We start from the raw sequence: 16580 nt of genomic DNA on the forward strand, positions 1-16580 counted from the left end.
TATTTTAATTTTTTTAACACAGCAAAACCCTTCTTTTTAAAAAGTTTAGGAATCTTCTAAAAATTTGCTACTTCGTTCGATTCATTAGTGTGTTATTCACAGACAACCTTGTATGACGTATGTGTATTGATTTAAGTTGCCTGAGCCTTTACAGCCAGCATACAACTTTTCTCAGCAGAGCCAAATAAGAGCATAAGCAGCCCCTTTCAACAATGTGTCCTGAAACTTTATTAACCAAAAAGCAAAGTCAGTGTCCTATGAATCTTTTGCAGCGAGTGTGCAGTGACTGTTTCTGTGCCGCTCCCACATCTTGCCTTATCCAAGTTGTCTGAGCCAGGGCTAATAAGGATTCTTCTAGAAGAGTGGCTCCTGAGGCCTCTGCAGGCCTTCTCCTCTATGAGACCCACCGCGGAACTTTATCGCCTCAAAAGAAAAATTATGGATAGCCCTTTCATACGTAAGTTTGATTATGGCAGCTGTTTTTTTTAAAGTGTTTTTACAAAATGTGATATAATTAATCTCTAGCTCATAGTGCTTTGACCCTTTAACACTAGCACTGTTACCGCCGACAGGAAATAACACACACTCTTTGAACAACCGTAACTCTTCAGCACAATTAACGTAATTCCAATGATTCTGAAGCTGAAAAGGCAGCTTTGTGCCGATACACAACACTTTAAGGCACTTAGCTGCTTTTCTCAGTGTCAGAATCAGTAGCTTTACGTTAGTTGAAGAAACATGTTACTAAAAGTTTTGCTCAGCGCAAAGCTGCTTTTTTCAGCTTCAGCATCAGCTAGAAAGACGTTAATTGCGTAAAAGGTCAAAGAGTTTTGGTAATTCAAAGAATGTCAACACGCGTGCTATGGCTCCTTCATTAAAGGGTTAAACTTTTTTTTTTTGTTTGCAATTTTACGATAACCTAATGCAGCAAAGCAAATTAAAAAAAAAAGTGTTTCACCTGTTGTTATTTTAAAAGCATTAGTCACAACTGCTCACACAGCTAGGTCTGCGGAAGAAAAATTAGCAAACCTGCACTGGGCACGTGAGTGGCTTGCACAAAATATCAAGGTCATAGACTGCTTGGTGAGCCCATAGAACAAAAATGTTTATGCACATTTTTTCTACATGCATGCTGCGAGCGACAGGTCATAGCAAACACATATATAACATGTAAAGGTAAAGTAAGGGTGAAGTAGGTGAGAAGAAGGGTTGTCGCACAAATTTATGCTTTTTTTAACCCCTCTCCTACTCCCCCCTCCAAATCCTGCGGACTGCACAAATGCTATTTATGGGATAAGTACATGCTCCTTGGATGCCTTATAAAGATTTGCCCATTTTTTGACAGCAGACAAACTGTATCTAGCCGTAAGAGCAAATGTGACTTATGCTTTACTAACAACAAGTGTGGTGTAGGGGCACTGTACGATAGTGTCACCTGTATGTCCTGAGTGCATGCTACTTATATTAGCCTTACCAATACCTGATGATATATTTACAAAATGCATGACAATGGTATGTTCCATTTTCAATGAGCCATAAGAAAACTGCAAAAGTGCTTTCCATAAGATGTAATATCCCCTCTCTATGACCCTCCACGGGACCGAAAAAAACCCAAAAACATTAGCACTTGTACGGGTAGATTCCCCATGTGGGTCCATGTGACTATACCATGAGGCAAATTCTGACAAGCTAGCTCAATGGCAAGAACAAGTTCCGAACAATAAACAGCTATGCACTGCCAGTTATTAGATACCCTGTGGGAGCACCTTAGACATTTAGGGCCCCTTGGTGGGGAGGGTGAGGGGACGTCACTGTGAGTAATCAGGAGATGTCCCCTTAGTGCCCTACCCGCCAATTTTAACCGCACCCCCCTTAGTACACACACCTCTCCCCCCTCAATATATACATCCCAACATAAACACACACACATGCACACACACACTCTCTCAAACACACATACACGCACACACATTTTGCAAGGAAGGTGGGACCTAGGACCATCTGTCCCCTGCCTCTTCCCTGGTGGGGGGTACGGGCCCCTTTGCAACGGCGGCTGTGTCCCCGGGGTGCCGGCTTCCTGGGCCCGGCGGTGCTCTCTCCGCGCGGTGGGGGGGTTCACATTACATCTGAGCCGGGGGTGTTCGTGTCCCTGGGGGGTGGGTTCTGGTCCTTGCTCCTGAGTGCTGGGCCCCGCCAAATTTCCAACTGTGGCCGAGCCTGGTCGGGCCATATTTACAACACCCCTTGTGGGCCCTCTTTTTTCCCCGGGGTTCCCCCCTCCTGGGCGGGGGCGGCGGGCCCCTGCCTCGCTCCTCCCTGGACCAACCGTCGGCCGGGCGGATGGCTGCCTGGAGTGCGGAGTGGGTCTCCCTTGGGGGGTCCTGGCTCGTACCTGGGGTTGGGGCGGGGGGATGCCCGGAACTCCTGGGTGGTGGTGGGGTGCTCGTCTGGGGCTGTGGGCGTCCCTCTCCGGTGGGGCCCTGCGTTGGGTTCTCCCGGCGCGGCGGGGGGGCTGCTCTCCTGGTTGGGCTGGGGCGGCGCCCCCTTTCCCTCCGTGCCTCCCTGCTCTCTGGCTCTGGGGGCCTTGCGGCGGCCCTGCGTTGGGTTCTCCCGGCGCGGCGGGGGGGCTGCTCTCCTGGTTGGGCTGGGGCGGCGCCCCCTTTCCCTCCGTGCCTCCCTGCTCTCTGGCTCTGGGGGCCTTGCGGCGGCCCTGCTGGCCCCGGCCTGGGTGGCGGGCTTGGTCGCCCGGGCGGCGGTTGTTCCCTGCCGGTTCCCGTGTGGCGTTGGGGGGATTCCGGCTGCCGCTGCTGGTGCGGTGGGGGTCTTGGGGTGGGGATGGCTGGGCACTCTCCCTCCTTCTTTTCACGTTCCACCATCCATTTTAGAAGAACATAAACACTCACCTGAGCACAGGTGTTAGCTCAACAGACTGAATGACTGAAATATTTCACACTAGTTGGTTTTAAGGCATAAGTATGCGTGTGAACACTATCTGTTTTGTGTACATGTCGACAGGTGGACATTTTTGCAACTAACAGGTGTGTTTATAACATTTGAGTGTGTGTGTGGACAGGCTCCGCCCTTTTTTTTTTTTTTTTTTTTTTTTTTTTTTTTTTTTTTTTTTTTACATTTAAACCTTACCATAATGATTAACAACCAGTAAACTTGTTGCTTTATGCTGCTTCATGGTCTTATCCCCCTTCCCCTCCTATTATCACCCCCTACCCCCCCTCTCTCTAACGTCCCTCTCTCTTCTTCCCCTCTTTCCTTTTCCGTCCGGTCCAACACCAAAGATTTTCAGACATGTTTGAAATTAATAAAGTTTGGCCTCAATTACAAAAGGGGTTTATTCAGACATACCTTTGGTTTGTCTGAAGATTAATAACCCCTCTTGTTAAAGTAAAATATGTCCAACCCAAGAGGCCCTCAGCTCTCATCTGACTGCCCAGCTGTTGGACAGGACAAGTTAAAAAAAAAAAAAAAAAAAAAAAAGATACCCTGTGGGAATAATAAGGTTGCCAAAAGAAGGGATACAGACCCAGATGTTAAGTATCCATTTAAAGGAAAACTGTGTTTTTGGTGTTTTTAACATGTTCTTGTGGCATTTTTCTCACGGAGGACATATATTAATAAAATTGAGCTTAAAATCGCAGTTCTAACTACTGATGACTATATGTCACTTTTTTTTAATAGTTTTGCCAGGGGGCAATTTACATTCAGGAACAACTCATTTGTGATTTTTTTGAAAACATAAATTGGCTCATCTTATTGTTATTCTCCTTAACTTAGTTATTTTTTTCCTATTTGTATCGAAACATTATTAGTTTTTTCTATTTTTTTTTTTTTTTTGTTTGGCCCCTGCTACTTATATTCTGGAAAATAAAGTATTTCTTTATTCAATTTATTGTATATCAGGAGCAGATGGAAAAATATTCTTTGAAAAAGCTTGTAGCTGTTACATCAAATCTACATTTGGCAGGCCACAGGCTCCTTGCCCCGCTCCACTCTGATGCATCCACTTGTAGATGACTAGCTCCAATGCCTTTGTTTTCCTCGTCCAAGCTGGCATCTGGCTTAAAACTGTACAGCTGGATAGCTCCAATATTGCCTACCATTTTGTTGCACCGGAAATGTAAGCTTGTGGGCGTGAGGGGCTGTAACCAGAGGGAGAGTGTGGTAAACGAAGAGATGATAGATCGTGTTGGCACGCTAACACTGCAGCAACGCTCCCCTCCACAAATCATTGGCTCATTTCTAATGAACTGCTGCCGCTCTACAGAAACTACTGTATGTCCTAGAAAACAACACACGTTTTTTTTTTTTTTTTTTTTAATTTTGTCCACAGATTACATAATAACAAATAAGAGACCACTGGGAACGTTTTTGCAATAGATCAAAAGATGATTGGAGTGGGACTTTAAGACACAAAAGCTCCTCACCATACATTGGGGGTCAAGCCCCTTGAGACTGTATGCTAGCCTTAAGAAAGGAGAAAGAGGACAGGTGAGCCTGGGAGTCACTATCCAGGATGAAACATCCAAGATTCACAAATGCATCAAGCTCAAGGCCCGAACTTACAGTGTGCTCAGTGAATGCCTCAGACAATTTACAGCAGAGGATGCAGTGCTGATTCAAGTCCCTGCATTATGTACCACTGGATCCTAACTGAAGTGGCAGGCTTTAAATTGTCCTACCAATGGCTATAAAGGGCTGGCCCAAAGCATCCCACAGCGATGGCAACATCAGGAAGAACGTGAAACACATGGAGAAACACCAGAGACTCAGGGAAAAACTAGAGAAAACTTGGAAGGTGAAGCTGACAGTGGTGCCTGGGGATTTAAGCACGAGGGGCAGTAACCCCTTTACTGGAGGAGTGGCTACAGCAGATCCCTGGAAAAACCTCAGACATCTCACTCCAGACCTAAGAACAGTTAAGACCCACAAGCTCCCTGGCCTCTGATAGTAGACTCGAGCTTGAGTGAGAAACCACCCGAAAAGAGAGAAAACAGAATATTTTTTGTTATAAACTGTAATAATAATATTTTTTTTATAATACACACACCCGCGCACACTCTCAAACTGTCAATCAGCTATATTTTTGGCTCTCTGGTGTCTTTTATAATGAACTCCAGCCTGACCAACTCCAGTTGACTGAAATCTGTTTGCTGACAAAAGATCAGGGTACAAGATATAATCACACACAAATTCCAATTTTTGCTTTTCACAGAGTCTGATGATATAAACCATGATTCTCACATTTAATGAGTCTATGCAGACCTTTGACTTTTAATGAAGCTGGAAACCATTACAGCTCAGAGTAGTGTGGTTTTTAATCTATCCTTTATCTTTACTGATGGGGAAATAGCTTGGCTGTTCATTTTCAGGAAAATTGCTTCAAATGAAAAATGTCACCAAAAAAAAAACTTTCAGTTTTCCATTTTTCCCAGAAATCAATAATTTAAAAAGTACAGATACGGAGGAGTTCAACTGAGCAAATAAATAAATGTAAAAAAGGTAAGATTGTGTAAAAGACTCAAAATGACTAGGATACAGGTTTAAAGGTTCCAACATCGGTCTTACTTAAGCACACCTCTGATATGGAGTTAAGCTTGATCTACTCTGTAAGAGGAAACTAATGGGATTTCTAAACCACAAGGGGGACAAAGACTGGTAAAGGTAAAAAATGACAGGTTAAAACTAAAGTCTAGACTGCAGAAAGCAAACACCCCGTAGTAAAGTTTGTTCTATTAGTCTCCTTTAAAAAAATGTAGCTCCTTTCTGTGGTCTTTTACTTTTTTAAATGGGTCAAAAAAGAAGGAAATGGCAGATATTTACAGAGTTGGGAAAATTGCACATTCAACTTAAGACTACAAACAAGGTCAAGCATCTTTGGATGGATTCTGACAAGACAATTGTGTCTTTTGGCCCAGCCTTCCTATTCGCCTGTATCCCCATCACTGCAGTGAGTAAATGACTGGGTTTAAGAGGACAAATTTGGCTTAGAACCACATTTACCAGCTGGTGGAAGCATGCCTTCATCCATCCATTTTCTTAACCTACTGTATCCCTTTCAAGGTCACAGGGTTGCTGGAGCGCATCCCAGCTAATGTTGGGCGAAGGTGTGGTATACCCTCGACAGGTCGCCATTCTGTTGCAGGGCAGAATTATGCCTTAATATCACAAATTTTGCCACTATGTCTACCTGGCAGTGGTTCTTCGTTGGTTTTAATTGCACATTAAATATGTTGCGTCTCTTGGTTGTAGGGCACTATGACATCACTGCCAACGCATCACATCATATTTAGCAGCACACGTTTATATTCAGACAGTTACTTTCTTCTAATTCCATCTTGCTGTTTTTTTTTTCTTTTCTTTTTTTTCCAATCAAAAGACCAAGCTCTGCTGGTGTCAAACAAGTTTGTGGTGACTTTTGATGGTCATGTGTTTGAGCTACCTGGCTCGTGTCCGCTGCTCCTCGCCCAGGATGCCAGTATCCATCCGTCATTCACACTGCTGCTCAGTGCAGATCCACAGAGTCTCCTCCTGGTACACATGAACAACCACACCATCCACATTCACCGCAACGGCCAAGTATGTGTGTTACTTTGGATGTGAACAAAATAATCAACATGTTTGTGGAGATCCAGGAAAAAGATCAATTGTTTGTGATGCAGGTGAAGGTGGACTGCAGTAAAACCGTGACACACAGCTTCTTCAGTGATGATGGACTGACTGTAATGAGAAGCTCAAACACTTTACAGGTGTCCAGTCAGAACGGAGCATCAGTTTCCTGTGATGTGGTCCTTGAAGTGTGCAGCTTCAATCTGGACGGATGGTTACACGGTACGAGAGAGTTCACATGAAAGTTTAGGGAGCATGATCTCAATTCAGTTACTTTTGTTTGCACAGGTGCATCCACTGGTTTGTTTGGGACCAACGATAATGAAGCAGGCAATGATTTTCCTTTGCATAACCGATCACAAGCTAAATCAATGGAGGACTTTTTCCACAGTTGGGAGGTAGGATGTAGATACAATTTGAAGAAGATCTTAAATAAAACTGTAAACCATTTATCTAAGAATTTGTTTCTTTGGGGACGACCAGACCTGACTTAACCCAATTATCTGTTTAGTTGAGACCAAAATGTAGTAAAGCTCCAACGATCCCGGCTAAGATTTCTTCAGTGGCGATGAGCCCAGTGAGCTGTGACTCTTTGTTCTTTTCTCCATCTTCACCACTGAGTGCCTGTTTTAGAGTGGTAAGTGCAAAAACACAGATGCCATCCATCAACAGATTATGTTCCTTTCAGCACTTAGAAAGTCAAAAGTGATGTGACTACCTGTTGAGATAAACCTGAGTGAAATATATTTGTTGGTTTAAAAAAATCTAGTCTGGCATCTTGGGTAACCTTAACCTCTGCAATGTGGAAAATGATTTAAATGACACAATTGTCAATGTTTGACCAACGTAAAACAGAAAACAAACCGATTTTGTTTGTGTTAAGGTGAATCCTGGCCAGTTCTTGTTGGTGTGTGAGTCTGGGTCTTTCGAAGCCCCCTGCAGATTAGCATCTGCTTTTGTTCATCTCTGCAAGCGTAACTACATACCACTGGAGGTCCCGTTCCAGTGCTGTAAGTTAGACAAGTCCAGAAAATGTATTTTGTTTTAGTATTGTCACTATTGTCATGATAAGTTTTATTCTTGACCATGTTCTCTTTTTTTTTTTGCAGTGAAAACATAAAAGAAGAACAAACCAATGACAAGCAACAAACTAAACAAACGCTTAATAAAATATACCACGATACCATGTAAATCTTATTGTTACAGCTTTCTTAGTAGAAATTCCTGTTAAACTCGGCTTTCACGGTGTTGTTCTCAGCAAACTTTTGTCCACTGAACTTGGTTTAAAAGAGAAAAAAATATGCTCCCAATAGTATTAAAATGCTATTGCTATGCTATTTCTAATATCTCTATATTGCTGTTTTCGTACACAAAATTGCACCTTCTTATGGAGTGTTGTATTTTTCTGGGTTGTGAAACACCAGATTTTGCTTTTGCACTGCTCAATTTTCATAATATCGAGCAAACTTCCTATTAATCCATTATTAGAGTTCGAATGAGCAGGTTTAAAAAATATGGAAATGTGCGTGAACGGTTGGAAACCCTGGTACCACTTAAAAGGGATGTGAATGTGAACAGAAGTGGCTGTAAATGATGCTGCTTCAAGTCAGAGTCACTGAACCAGTCACTGGTCCCACTGGTCAAACCAGGTGTCCACATAGCCTCCCATTGCTGATTCACCATCAAATTACAAGATGTGACACAAAGTGTTACAACTATTGAGATGCAATCCTTTTAGCTCATAATAGTACACACTGAAATGCTCAACCCCCTTTGGCACAACATGCCAAGCCAACCCCATAGACACAGGCTGATCTATTGACCGGATTATAAGAAAGCAGTGACTCAGTTAGTGGTGCTAAAAAAAAATCTGCTGCCATTGTCTTTTGCAAATTGGGCTGCTGAAGAACACCAGGACAAAGCTTGTGGATATGGAGAAGTGTGAAGCAAGCCAAAAGATTCTTAAAACTCTCAGTTTACATTATCATAGAGCCACTAGAGGGAACTATGGCACAACAATCTAGAGAGTCAACAGGACATGAATCTGCTGATAAGACTCGATAGAGGATGATGAACAGACTGAAAAAAATGAGTTTCCTGACATGCTTAACCATACTAGCCTGATTGGAAACACATTGTGCTCTGAGGATGGACTAATGACATTTGGTCACAGATCAAAATTCTTACCTCATTGATCTTAAGGCACTTGCTGCACTCCAGATCATGGTATCTAGAGAATATTGATGCATGCAAGGGCTAAAGTGTAACACAATTAATCACAAATGTTCACATGATGGGGGAATTGTGTACTGCCAGCAAAACAAAAACTTCCTCACACAAAGAGCTGGACACACTGTGGGAGATTCTTTTCCTCCTGACTGACTATTTTTCCAAATCCAGAGGTGATCACACCTGACAAGGATGTTGGAACTGTGGTGGCACACCTTGAATTAGTTTTTGCTAAGCACAGGACAGCAGAAGACGTCATTGCTGCTAAGGTGCCTTTCCCAAGAACATCGATGAAGAGGTTTGCTTCAAGGCTGGGATCACACACTCCAGCCCAGCATTTTTTCTCAAGTCAAAGGGATGGGAAAGAGAACCATTCAAACAGTCAAAAAAAATAGAGGTGATTGCGTTTTGCACAGCACTTTCGTAAACCTAACCCTCAACAATGAGGATTAGACTGATTGGAGGATTTTAGCTGCAGTTTAACACTTCTAGTACAAATCAGGGAAAAAGAAATGTGCTTACTCAGCTGCATGACATCTAGTGGAACGTTCCAAACATCCAAGGCAAATGTACATGACTTTGCAGGCACTACTTTGTTACTGATTGCTAATACGGGTTTATGATCAACACTTTAAGAAAAGTGATAGGATTTCATTCTTACCTATACAGATTCATTGGACACGATCAGCTATTAATTGACCAAATGTATTCCAGAAACACTCTTTTCAAATGCTTCTTTATACTAAATTAATATAACAAAATAAAATTCAATAACCTGCAATGAATCAGACCTGGAAATTGCATGGCTATTAGGGTAGATATCCTTTTAGCTTGAAACAATAAACTGTATTGGATTGACAAAGCAGAGCTGAGTTCAGCCAGAGTTTGAGACAAACACAGTTTTGAAGCTGGGTGACACCAGGGAGCAGCTCTATCACATCTCTGCATTTCAGCATCCCTCCATTTTCTTTCATTATCTGTTACCATGGAAACAGAGTACATTAGCTTCTTGTTCCTTTTTCATCTGCCATTCTTTTCAAATGAAATTTACATTTCAGGGTTATTTCACACAGAAGCACCTCAAATTTTTAGGGAAAATATAATTGTTGACGTCATTTGTTCTTGCAAAAAGACTTTTTAGTAACAGATGGAGCTTAAAGTTATAGAAATTGTTTTCTCGGCCTTTGTAAATGGGGAAATAATCCAAAGCTGAGTTAATCATTCACGCAACATAAAGAGCTTTGGATTTTGCTTCAACATGGGAGACAACTGGAGGACATCAATTCCATCTCCATGCTACATAAATGAATGAAAAGGGCTTCACAGTGAAAATCAACCAATTAACACTTATGCTGTCCTATGTCACGGTGAGGGGGGCTCGAGAGCCAGTAGGACTCAGACGCAGAGACGGGAGGCCAACGGGTTCAGGACCAAAGGGTTATAATAACAAAAAGCGCTGCAGAGCAGGATGACAAAACTAAAACAAAAACTTACTGTGGCGTGGCGAGGAACATGGAACGAGGACACTAAGACAAGATGACGTAAACTAAACACCGTGACAAAAGCTAATGGAGCAGCACAAGAGGAAGGCAGAGACAAGACTTATATACAGACAGGGCAGACAAGACACAGGTGAACACGATCAGGGCAGATGGGGACCAAAGGAAGTACAACTCAAGACATGACAAGACAGGAACCCTTTCAAAATAAAACATGAAACAGAACCAAACAAGACAGAACAAGAACTAAAACAAAAACCAAGACAAAACAAACTCAAACCATGACATCCTAGGCACTTTAACATTGGGAGTTGGGTCATCTAGACCAGTGTTTTTCAACCTTTTTTGAGCCACGGCACACTTTAACCTTGACAAAAATCCCGCGGCACACCAGCATCCCAAAAAAAAAAAAAAAAAAGCAGAAACTCATAGTCTGTTTTGATCTACAGCCCCCCCCCCCGGCAATCTGACGTGCATTTTTTGTGATAATTGTGGCAGAAAAAGCAGGAAGTTGCAGATGTTTTTCTAAAAGATGTAATAAAAGTTAAGTTACATACAAACTGTATGTTCGTTGTGTTTTCAAGACGCTGTCCCTTTAAGCCAATGCATCATGGGAGATGTAGTGTGAAAACTGCGAGAAAACGGCAGAAAGACTCGCGTCTCTGAGCTTCATGGTTTTGTTCACTTGTTCCAGTCTGATACCAGATTCTGTGGAAAGTTACACCGCTAAAGACGAGCTTTAGCTGGTGTTTTTGTCGGAACTGACTGAGTTATGAGCTAAATTGGAACAAGGAAGTGGAGACTTTAACCACTTCTGATTGGTCAGACTGATGACATGTGATTAAGCCTTCAAGAAGGATTGGTGGAGTCGTGGAGACAGTAAAAGCTGCGGGACTTTTCCTTACACGGTTATAGCTGCAGCTATTTCACGTTACCGTCATTCTTATCAAAATGTCTTTAATAGAATCAAATAAACACAACGAAAAAAGTATTTTATGATCGTTTATATTCCTAACTACTCAGTGTTTTATCAGGACCTGTTTGGATGAACAAAGAGCTGATTTCCTGGAGATGGTTAATGTTTTTAGATCAGTTAATGAGGGCAATTTTCCACGGCACACTTGACCATCTCCCACGGCACACTAGTGTGCCGCGGCACACTGGTTGAAAAACACTGATCTAGACCCACTAGACAGTGTGCTGAACCTTTTTTCTTCAATGATTTGTGATCTTCACTGGTGTCCATGGATTACATGAAATCTTTCCACCTCTATCCACCTTTGTCATGGTAGGGACACGTCAATGCAAGGGTGGGGTCATCTAAGATAGCACAAGGGTTAAAGTGGATAAGATGAGCCGGGTAATCCCAACAGTAGTGTCCAAATTGTCCTTGTCTGACTATAGAACCAATCTGCACTTCAAAACAATCCATTTCAGTTGACATATGCAGAAGACAGTGTCAATTGTGTTTACTAACAGTGTTTTCTGGAAGATACTCCTGCACCCATTCACTTTGACACAATCATTCAGTAGAGTACCACAGTGTAGTCTAAAGGCTCAAAGATTACAACCATCGAGTTAAGTTCTGAAAGACGTCTTTGTCCACTGGATGGAAAAATTTACCCAGACTTTCCAAATTGTTGATGATATTTGCAAAAATAGTTCAGTTTGTGATCACAAGCTGTTCTCCCATCCTAATATTTAAATTATTTTTAGGTCATTGTTTTGCTGTTGTGTGTCCTTTTTCTTGACAATTTTAAGAACTTTAGTAGACTGCACCATTGAAAAAAAAAGTTCAATTAGCAGTTAGTACATACGATTTTGTAGCTCATTCATTTTTCATGTTTCGCATTTTTTGTTGGATAAAATATTGGTCATAAAATAATTAGTCCAGTGTTCTCTCATTTTATCCCTATCTTGTCTAACTTTATCTAATCCAAAGCCTAAACGTTGTTTTCATGAATCATGTATTCCTGCCGTGTTTCATTCATCCCGGGCTCTAACTTATGACTTTGTAGGGACTGTGGGGGCCAAATATGGCCCGCCATGTCATCCAAACCGGAAAACTCCAAAACCTGTTTTACTCATAATTATTTATCGCCCCCCCGGCCCATATCCAGAATTTTTAACTGAGTTTTCCGACTTCCTATCGACTATTGTCTTACATTCTGATCAAATTATAATATTAGGGGATTTTAATATTCATGTTGATGACCCCAGTGACTGTCTAGGAAATGCTTTTGCAGCTTTATTAGATGATGTTGGTTTCACCCAAAGTGTGAATGAACCCACTCACTGTCATAAGCACACCCTGGATCTTGTTCTAACCCATGGTATAGAGATCAGCCAGCTGAGTGTCCTTTCTCATAACCCCATCATTTCTGATCACTTTCTGATTACCTTCCAGCTTACACTGGAACATCCTTCTGCACCAGTGAATAAGAAACAGCTTAGAAGAACCTTAACTGACCGTTCTGTGTCTGAGTTTAAACATACAGTTCAGCCAGTACTTAGTGATATTCTGAGAAAATACTCTGAGACCAGCTCCCATAGTATCAGTCCTAATATAAATGACCACTTTGTTAATGATGCCTTACAAGCCCTCAGGAGTACACTCCATGTTGTTGCCCCCTTGAAACCTAAGTTCGTCAGACAAAACCGAGTAGCACCGTGGTTTAACGCTGAAACTCGTTCTCTTAAACAAGAAACCCGTAAGTTGGAAAGAGAATGGCGCCGCTCCGGTTCAGAGCAGTCTCTGGATACCTGGAAACATAGCCTATTAAATTATAAAAAAAAAGCTCTGCGTAGAGCTAGAAGCCAGTACTATTCAACCTTAATATCAGAGAATGGAAATAATCCAAGATTTCTTTTTAGCACTATAGCTAAATTAACTCGCAGTCAGAGCTCAGTAGAACCACATGTTCCTGTTTCTCTCAGCTCTGATGATTTTCTTACATTTTTCGACAGTAAAATCTCAAATATTAGACATAAGTTAAATCAAGTTATTCCTACTATCAGCCCAGAACAGGCTGAAGCGGTAGAAATGGAGGCATCCATAGAAACCTCTGTAACATTGGACTGCTTCACTGCTGTGGATCAAGCGGAAATAACATCAATTATTACGTCCTCCAAATCCTCAACGTGTCTGTTAGACCCAATTCCCACTAGACTTTTTAAAGAAACTTTTCCCCTAATTAATGATCCCATATTAACAATGATAAATGCCTCTCTGGAAACGGGTTACGTGCCACAGTCTTTTAAATATGCAGTTGTTAAACCTCTTCTGAAAAAGCCCAGTTTGGATCCTAGCATCTTGGCCAACTATAGACCGATATCAAACCTGCCCTTTATTTCTAAAATCCTAGAAAGAGTTGTAGTTAAGCAGCTTTACTGCCACCTACAGGACAACAGCCACTTTGAAGACTTTCAGTCAGGGTTTAGACCTCACCACAGTACGGAAACTGCACTAGTTAGAGTCTCTAATGACTTGTTATTGGCCTCAGAAAAGGGACTACTTTCTATTCTGGTCCTGTTGGACCTCAGTGCAGCCTTTGATACTATCGACCACAGTATTTTACTCCATAGACTAGAGCAGGACATAGGGATCAGAGGATCTGCTCTCCAGTGGTTTAAATCCTATCTGTCCGATAGGTATCAGTTCGTTAATGTAAATGGCCATTCCTCTCAGTGCACTCGAGTCAACTATGGAGTCCCACAGGGCTCAGTCTTGGGACCGATCCTGTTTACGCTTTATATGCTACCCCTAGGAAACATAATCAGGAAACACAGCATTAATTTTTATTGTTATGCCGACGATACGCAGTTGTATTTATCCATGAAGCCTGACCAGAATGACCAGATAGAGAAACTGAACGCCTGCATCAGTGACATCAAGACCTGGAAGACAATTAATTACCTCCTCTTGAACCCAGAAAAAACTGAGGTCATTATACTTGGTCCTAAAAACCTCAGAGATTCTCTGTCTGCTCAGATAGTCTCCCTGGATGGCATAAGTATAGCCCTCAATTCCACAGTTAGAAACCTTGGGGTTTTACTTGACCAGGATTTATCATTTAAGGCTCACATATCTCAGGCGTGCAGAACTGCCTTTTTTCACCTGCGGAATATTGCTAAGATCAGAAATATACTTTCTAAGAGTGATGCTGAAAAACTCATCCATGCATTTGTTACGTCGAGGCTGGATTACTGTAACTCCTTGTTAGCAGCGTGTCCTAAGAGTTCCTTAAGAAGTCTCCAGCTTGTTCAGAACGCAGCAGCTAGATTGTTAGCAGGAACTAGCAGAAGAGATCACATCACTCCTGTGTTAGTTTCGCTCCATTGGCTCCCAGTTGATTCCAGAATCAAGTTCAAGATCCTCCTGTTAACCTTTAAGGCCTTACATGGAATGGCCCCGTCCTATATTAAGGACCTCATAGTCCCTTACCATCCAATGAGAACACTTCGCTCGCAAAATGCAGGACTGCTTGTGGTTCCTAGAATTAGTTAAAGTACGGTTGGAGGTAGAGCGTTTAGCCACCAAGCCCCTGTCTTATGGAATAAACTCCCAGCTCATGTAAGAGAGGCCGACACAGTTTCTACATTCAAAGCTAGACTGAAAACATTCCTCTTTGGACAGGCTTATTGTCAGACTAGTTAGTATTCAGAGATTATTTAACTTAATGTTAATTTGTTTAAATTAAACTTAATAACTATTTCTTTTAAAAGGCTGCTAGAAGTTGAAGCTGGGGTAACTATGGTGCACTGGGGTTCTGTCCTCTTTCCTTTTTTTACTTCTACCCTTCCTCTCCTCTATTCTTGATCATTATTCATCATTTAGTTTTCCATGCCGCTGTTTGGTGCAGTGCGATTCATGTATTGTCCCTCTTTTCCTCTCCCCTCCTGGGGAGTGGGAGTGCTTCCAGACTCCTGTTGGCTCATCCGTGCTCCAGTTCCTGACCGTTTACCTCGCCTTTGCTCCTGCTCCTACACCTGGCTGTGGATCCTGCCTCTGGCTCATCTCTGGCTCGTCTCTGCTCTGTACCTGACCGAGTACCTCGCCTCTGCTCCTGCTCCTGTCTGCTCCTGCTCCTACACCTGGCTGTGGTTCCTGTCTCCGGCTCGACTCGCGCCTTTGACTGTCCCCACAACCACGACTGGATGAAGCTCGTCTGCTGGACTTTTATATATGTAGTTGTAGATTTAGATAAGTTAATTCTTCTCTAAGATTTCTGGTAAATCGCCTGTCCGTCCTGGGGGAGGATCCCTCCTTCATGTGGGCACCCCTGAGGTTTCTTCGTTTTTTCCGGAATCCGTTTTTTTTGGGAGTTTTTCCTTACCGCGAAGGGGGGTCTAAGGGCAGGGATGCCAGTATAGCTTAGTCAGTTTGTTAGTTCATTTTAGTATTTTTCTATTGAACTCTTTGTATTCGTGATCCTTTTGATTTCATGTTTTACTTCGAAGCCCATCGAGACGACTGTTGTTATGATTTTGGGCTATACAAATAAAATTGAATTGAATTGAATTAATGTGGCCCGACACAGCATAAAAGTTTTTCATTTCTTAATTTTTTTTTTCTTTAGTCGATTACATAATCTTTATGTGTAGCTGCTGCTGTAATTGTTCAATGTTTGCAGATCTTATGTGAGTATGCAGAGAAATTGTTTTCATCCAACCATCAGTTGGATGCAAGGCTGTGTGCAGCCTTTTTTTGTCAAATGTAACACGTGCAGTACATGTTCTTTCTAGCTCAGTTTTATGTTGTTTTTACTTATTCACTTGGACAGCTTGATCCTTTATTAATGGATTTATGTGGGTTTTAATAAGCTGACACAATTTAAAAGGATTTATGCTAGAGTAACAAGCAAACGTGTTTTCTATGCAACTGTAATTGTCACTTTAAAAAGTTATAATAGATAAATAATGAGTTATTTAACATTAAGGAGTAGTTACATTTATTTTTTATTACATTTAGTTACATGTATAAGTTATATCTGGCCCTTTTAGGACAACCCCTATGCTGATGTGGCCCTCAGCGAGAATGAGTTTGACCCCACTGGTGTAAGAGAACTTAATTGATTGACTCCTCCCCCCTGACATTCCAAACAGGAAGTGCTGGCTGGCTCTAAAAAGCCAAAATCCCATAGATTTCTATTGAGAAATAAACAGCTATTACTCATTCAATTTAGTTGTGACAATAACCATTATTGCTGGACTGTTTTTAACATTTTCTTG

At 41.9% G+C, this 16580-nt stretch overlaps 1 protein-coding gene across 7 annotated transcripts in view; it reads left to right on the forward strand.

Moving 5' to 3' along the window:
• The window catches only part of LOC101165344 (uncharacterized), a 50497-nt gene extending 42684 nt beyond the window's left edge, over positions 1-7813 (forward strand). For 5 of the 7 annotated variants that reach the window (XM_078935395.1, XM_078935399.1, XM_078935396.1 and 2 more), the window contains exons 60-66: positions 273-457; positions 6392-6591; positions 6675-6843; positions 6910-7019; positions 7133-7258; positions 7505-7631; positions 7731-7813. In XM_078935395.1, coding sequence (XP_078791521.1) covers positions 273-457; positions 6392-6591; positions 6675-6843; positions 6910-7019; positions 7133-7258; positions 7505-7631; positions 7731-7741 — 928 coding nt within the window. In that variant the 3' untranslated portion in view covers positions 7742-7813. Of the gene's footprint in view, positions 1-272; positions 458-6391; positions 6592-6674; positions 6844-6909; positions 7020-7132; positions 7259-7504; positions 7632-7730 lie in introns of those variants that run through there. The other 2 variants (XR_013650723.1, XR_013650722.1) reach the window with 1 other exon arrangement.
• Positions 7814-16580: the final 8767 nt, after the last annotated feature.

The sequence above is a fragment of the Oryzias latipes genome, chromosome 17 (genome assembly GCF_053564925.1).
Source record: "Oryzias latipes strain Hd-rR chromosome 17, Olatipes_Hd-rR_3.1".
Classification (NCBI taxonomy): domain Eukaryota; kingdom Metazoa; phylum Chordata; class Actinopteri; order Beloniformes; family Adrianichthyidae; genus Oryzias; species Oryzias latipes.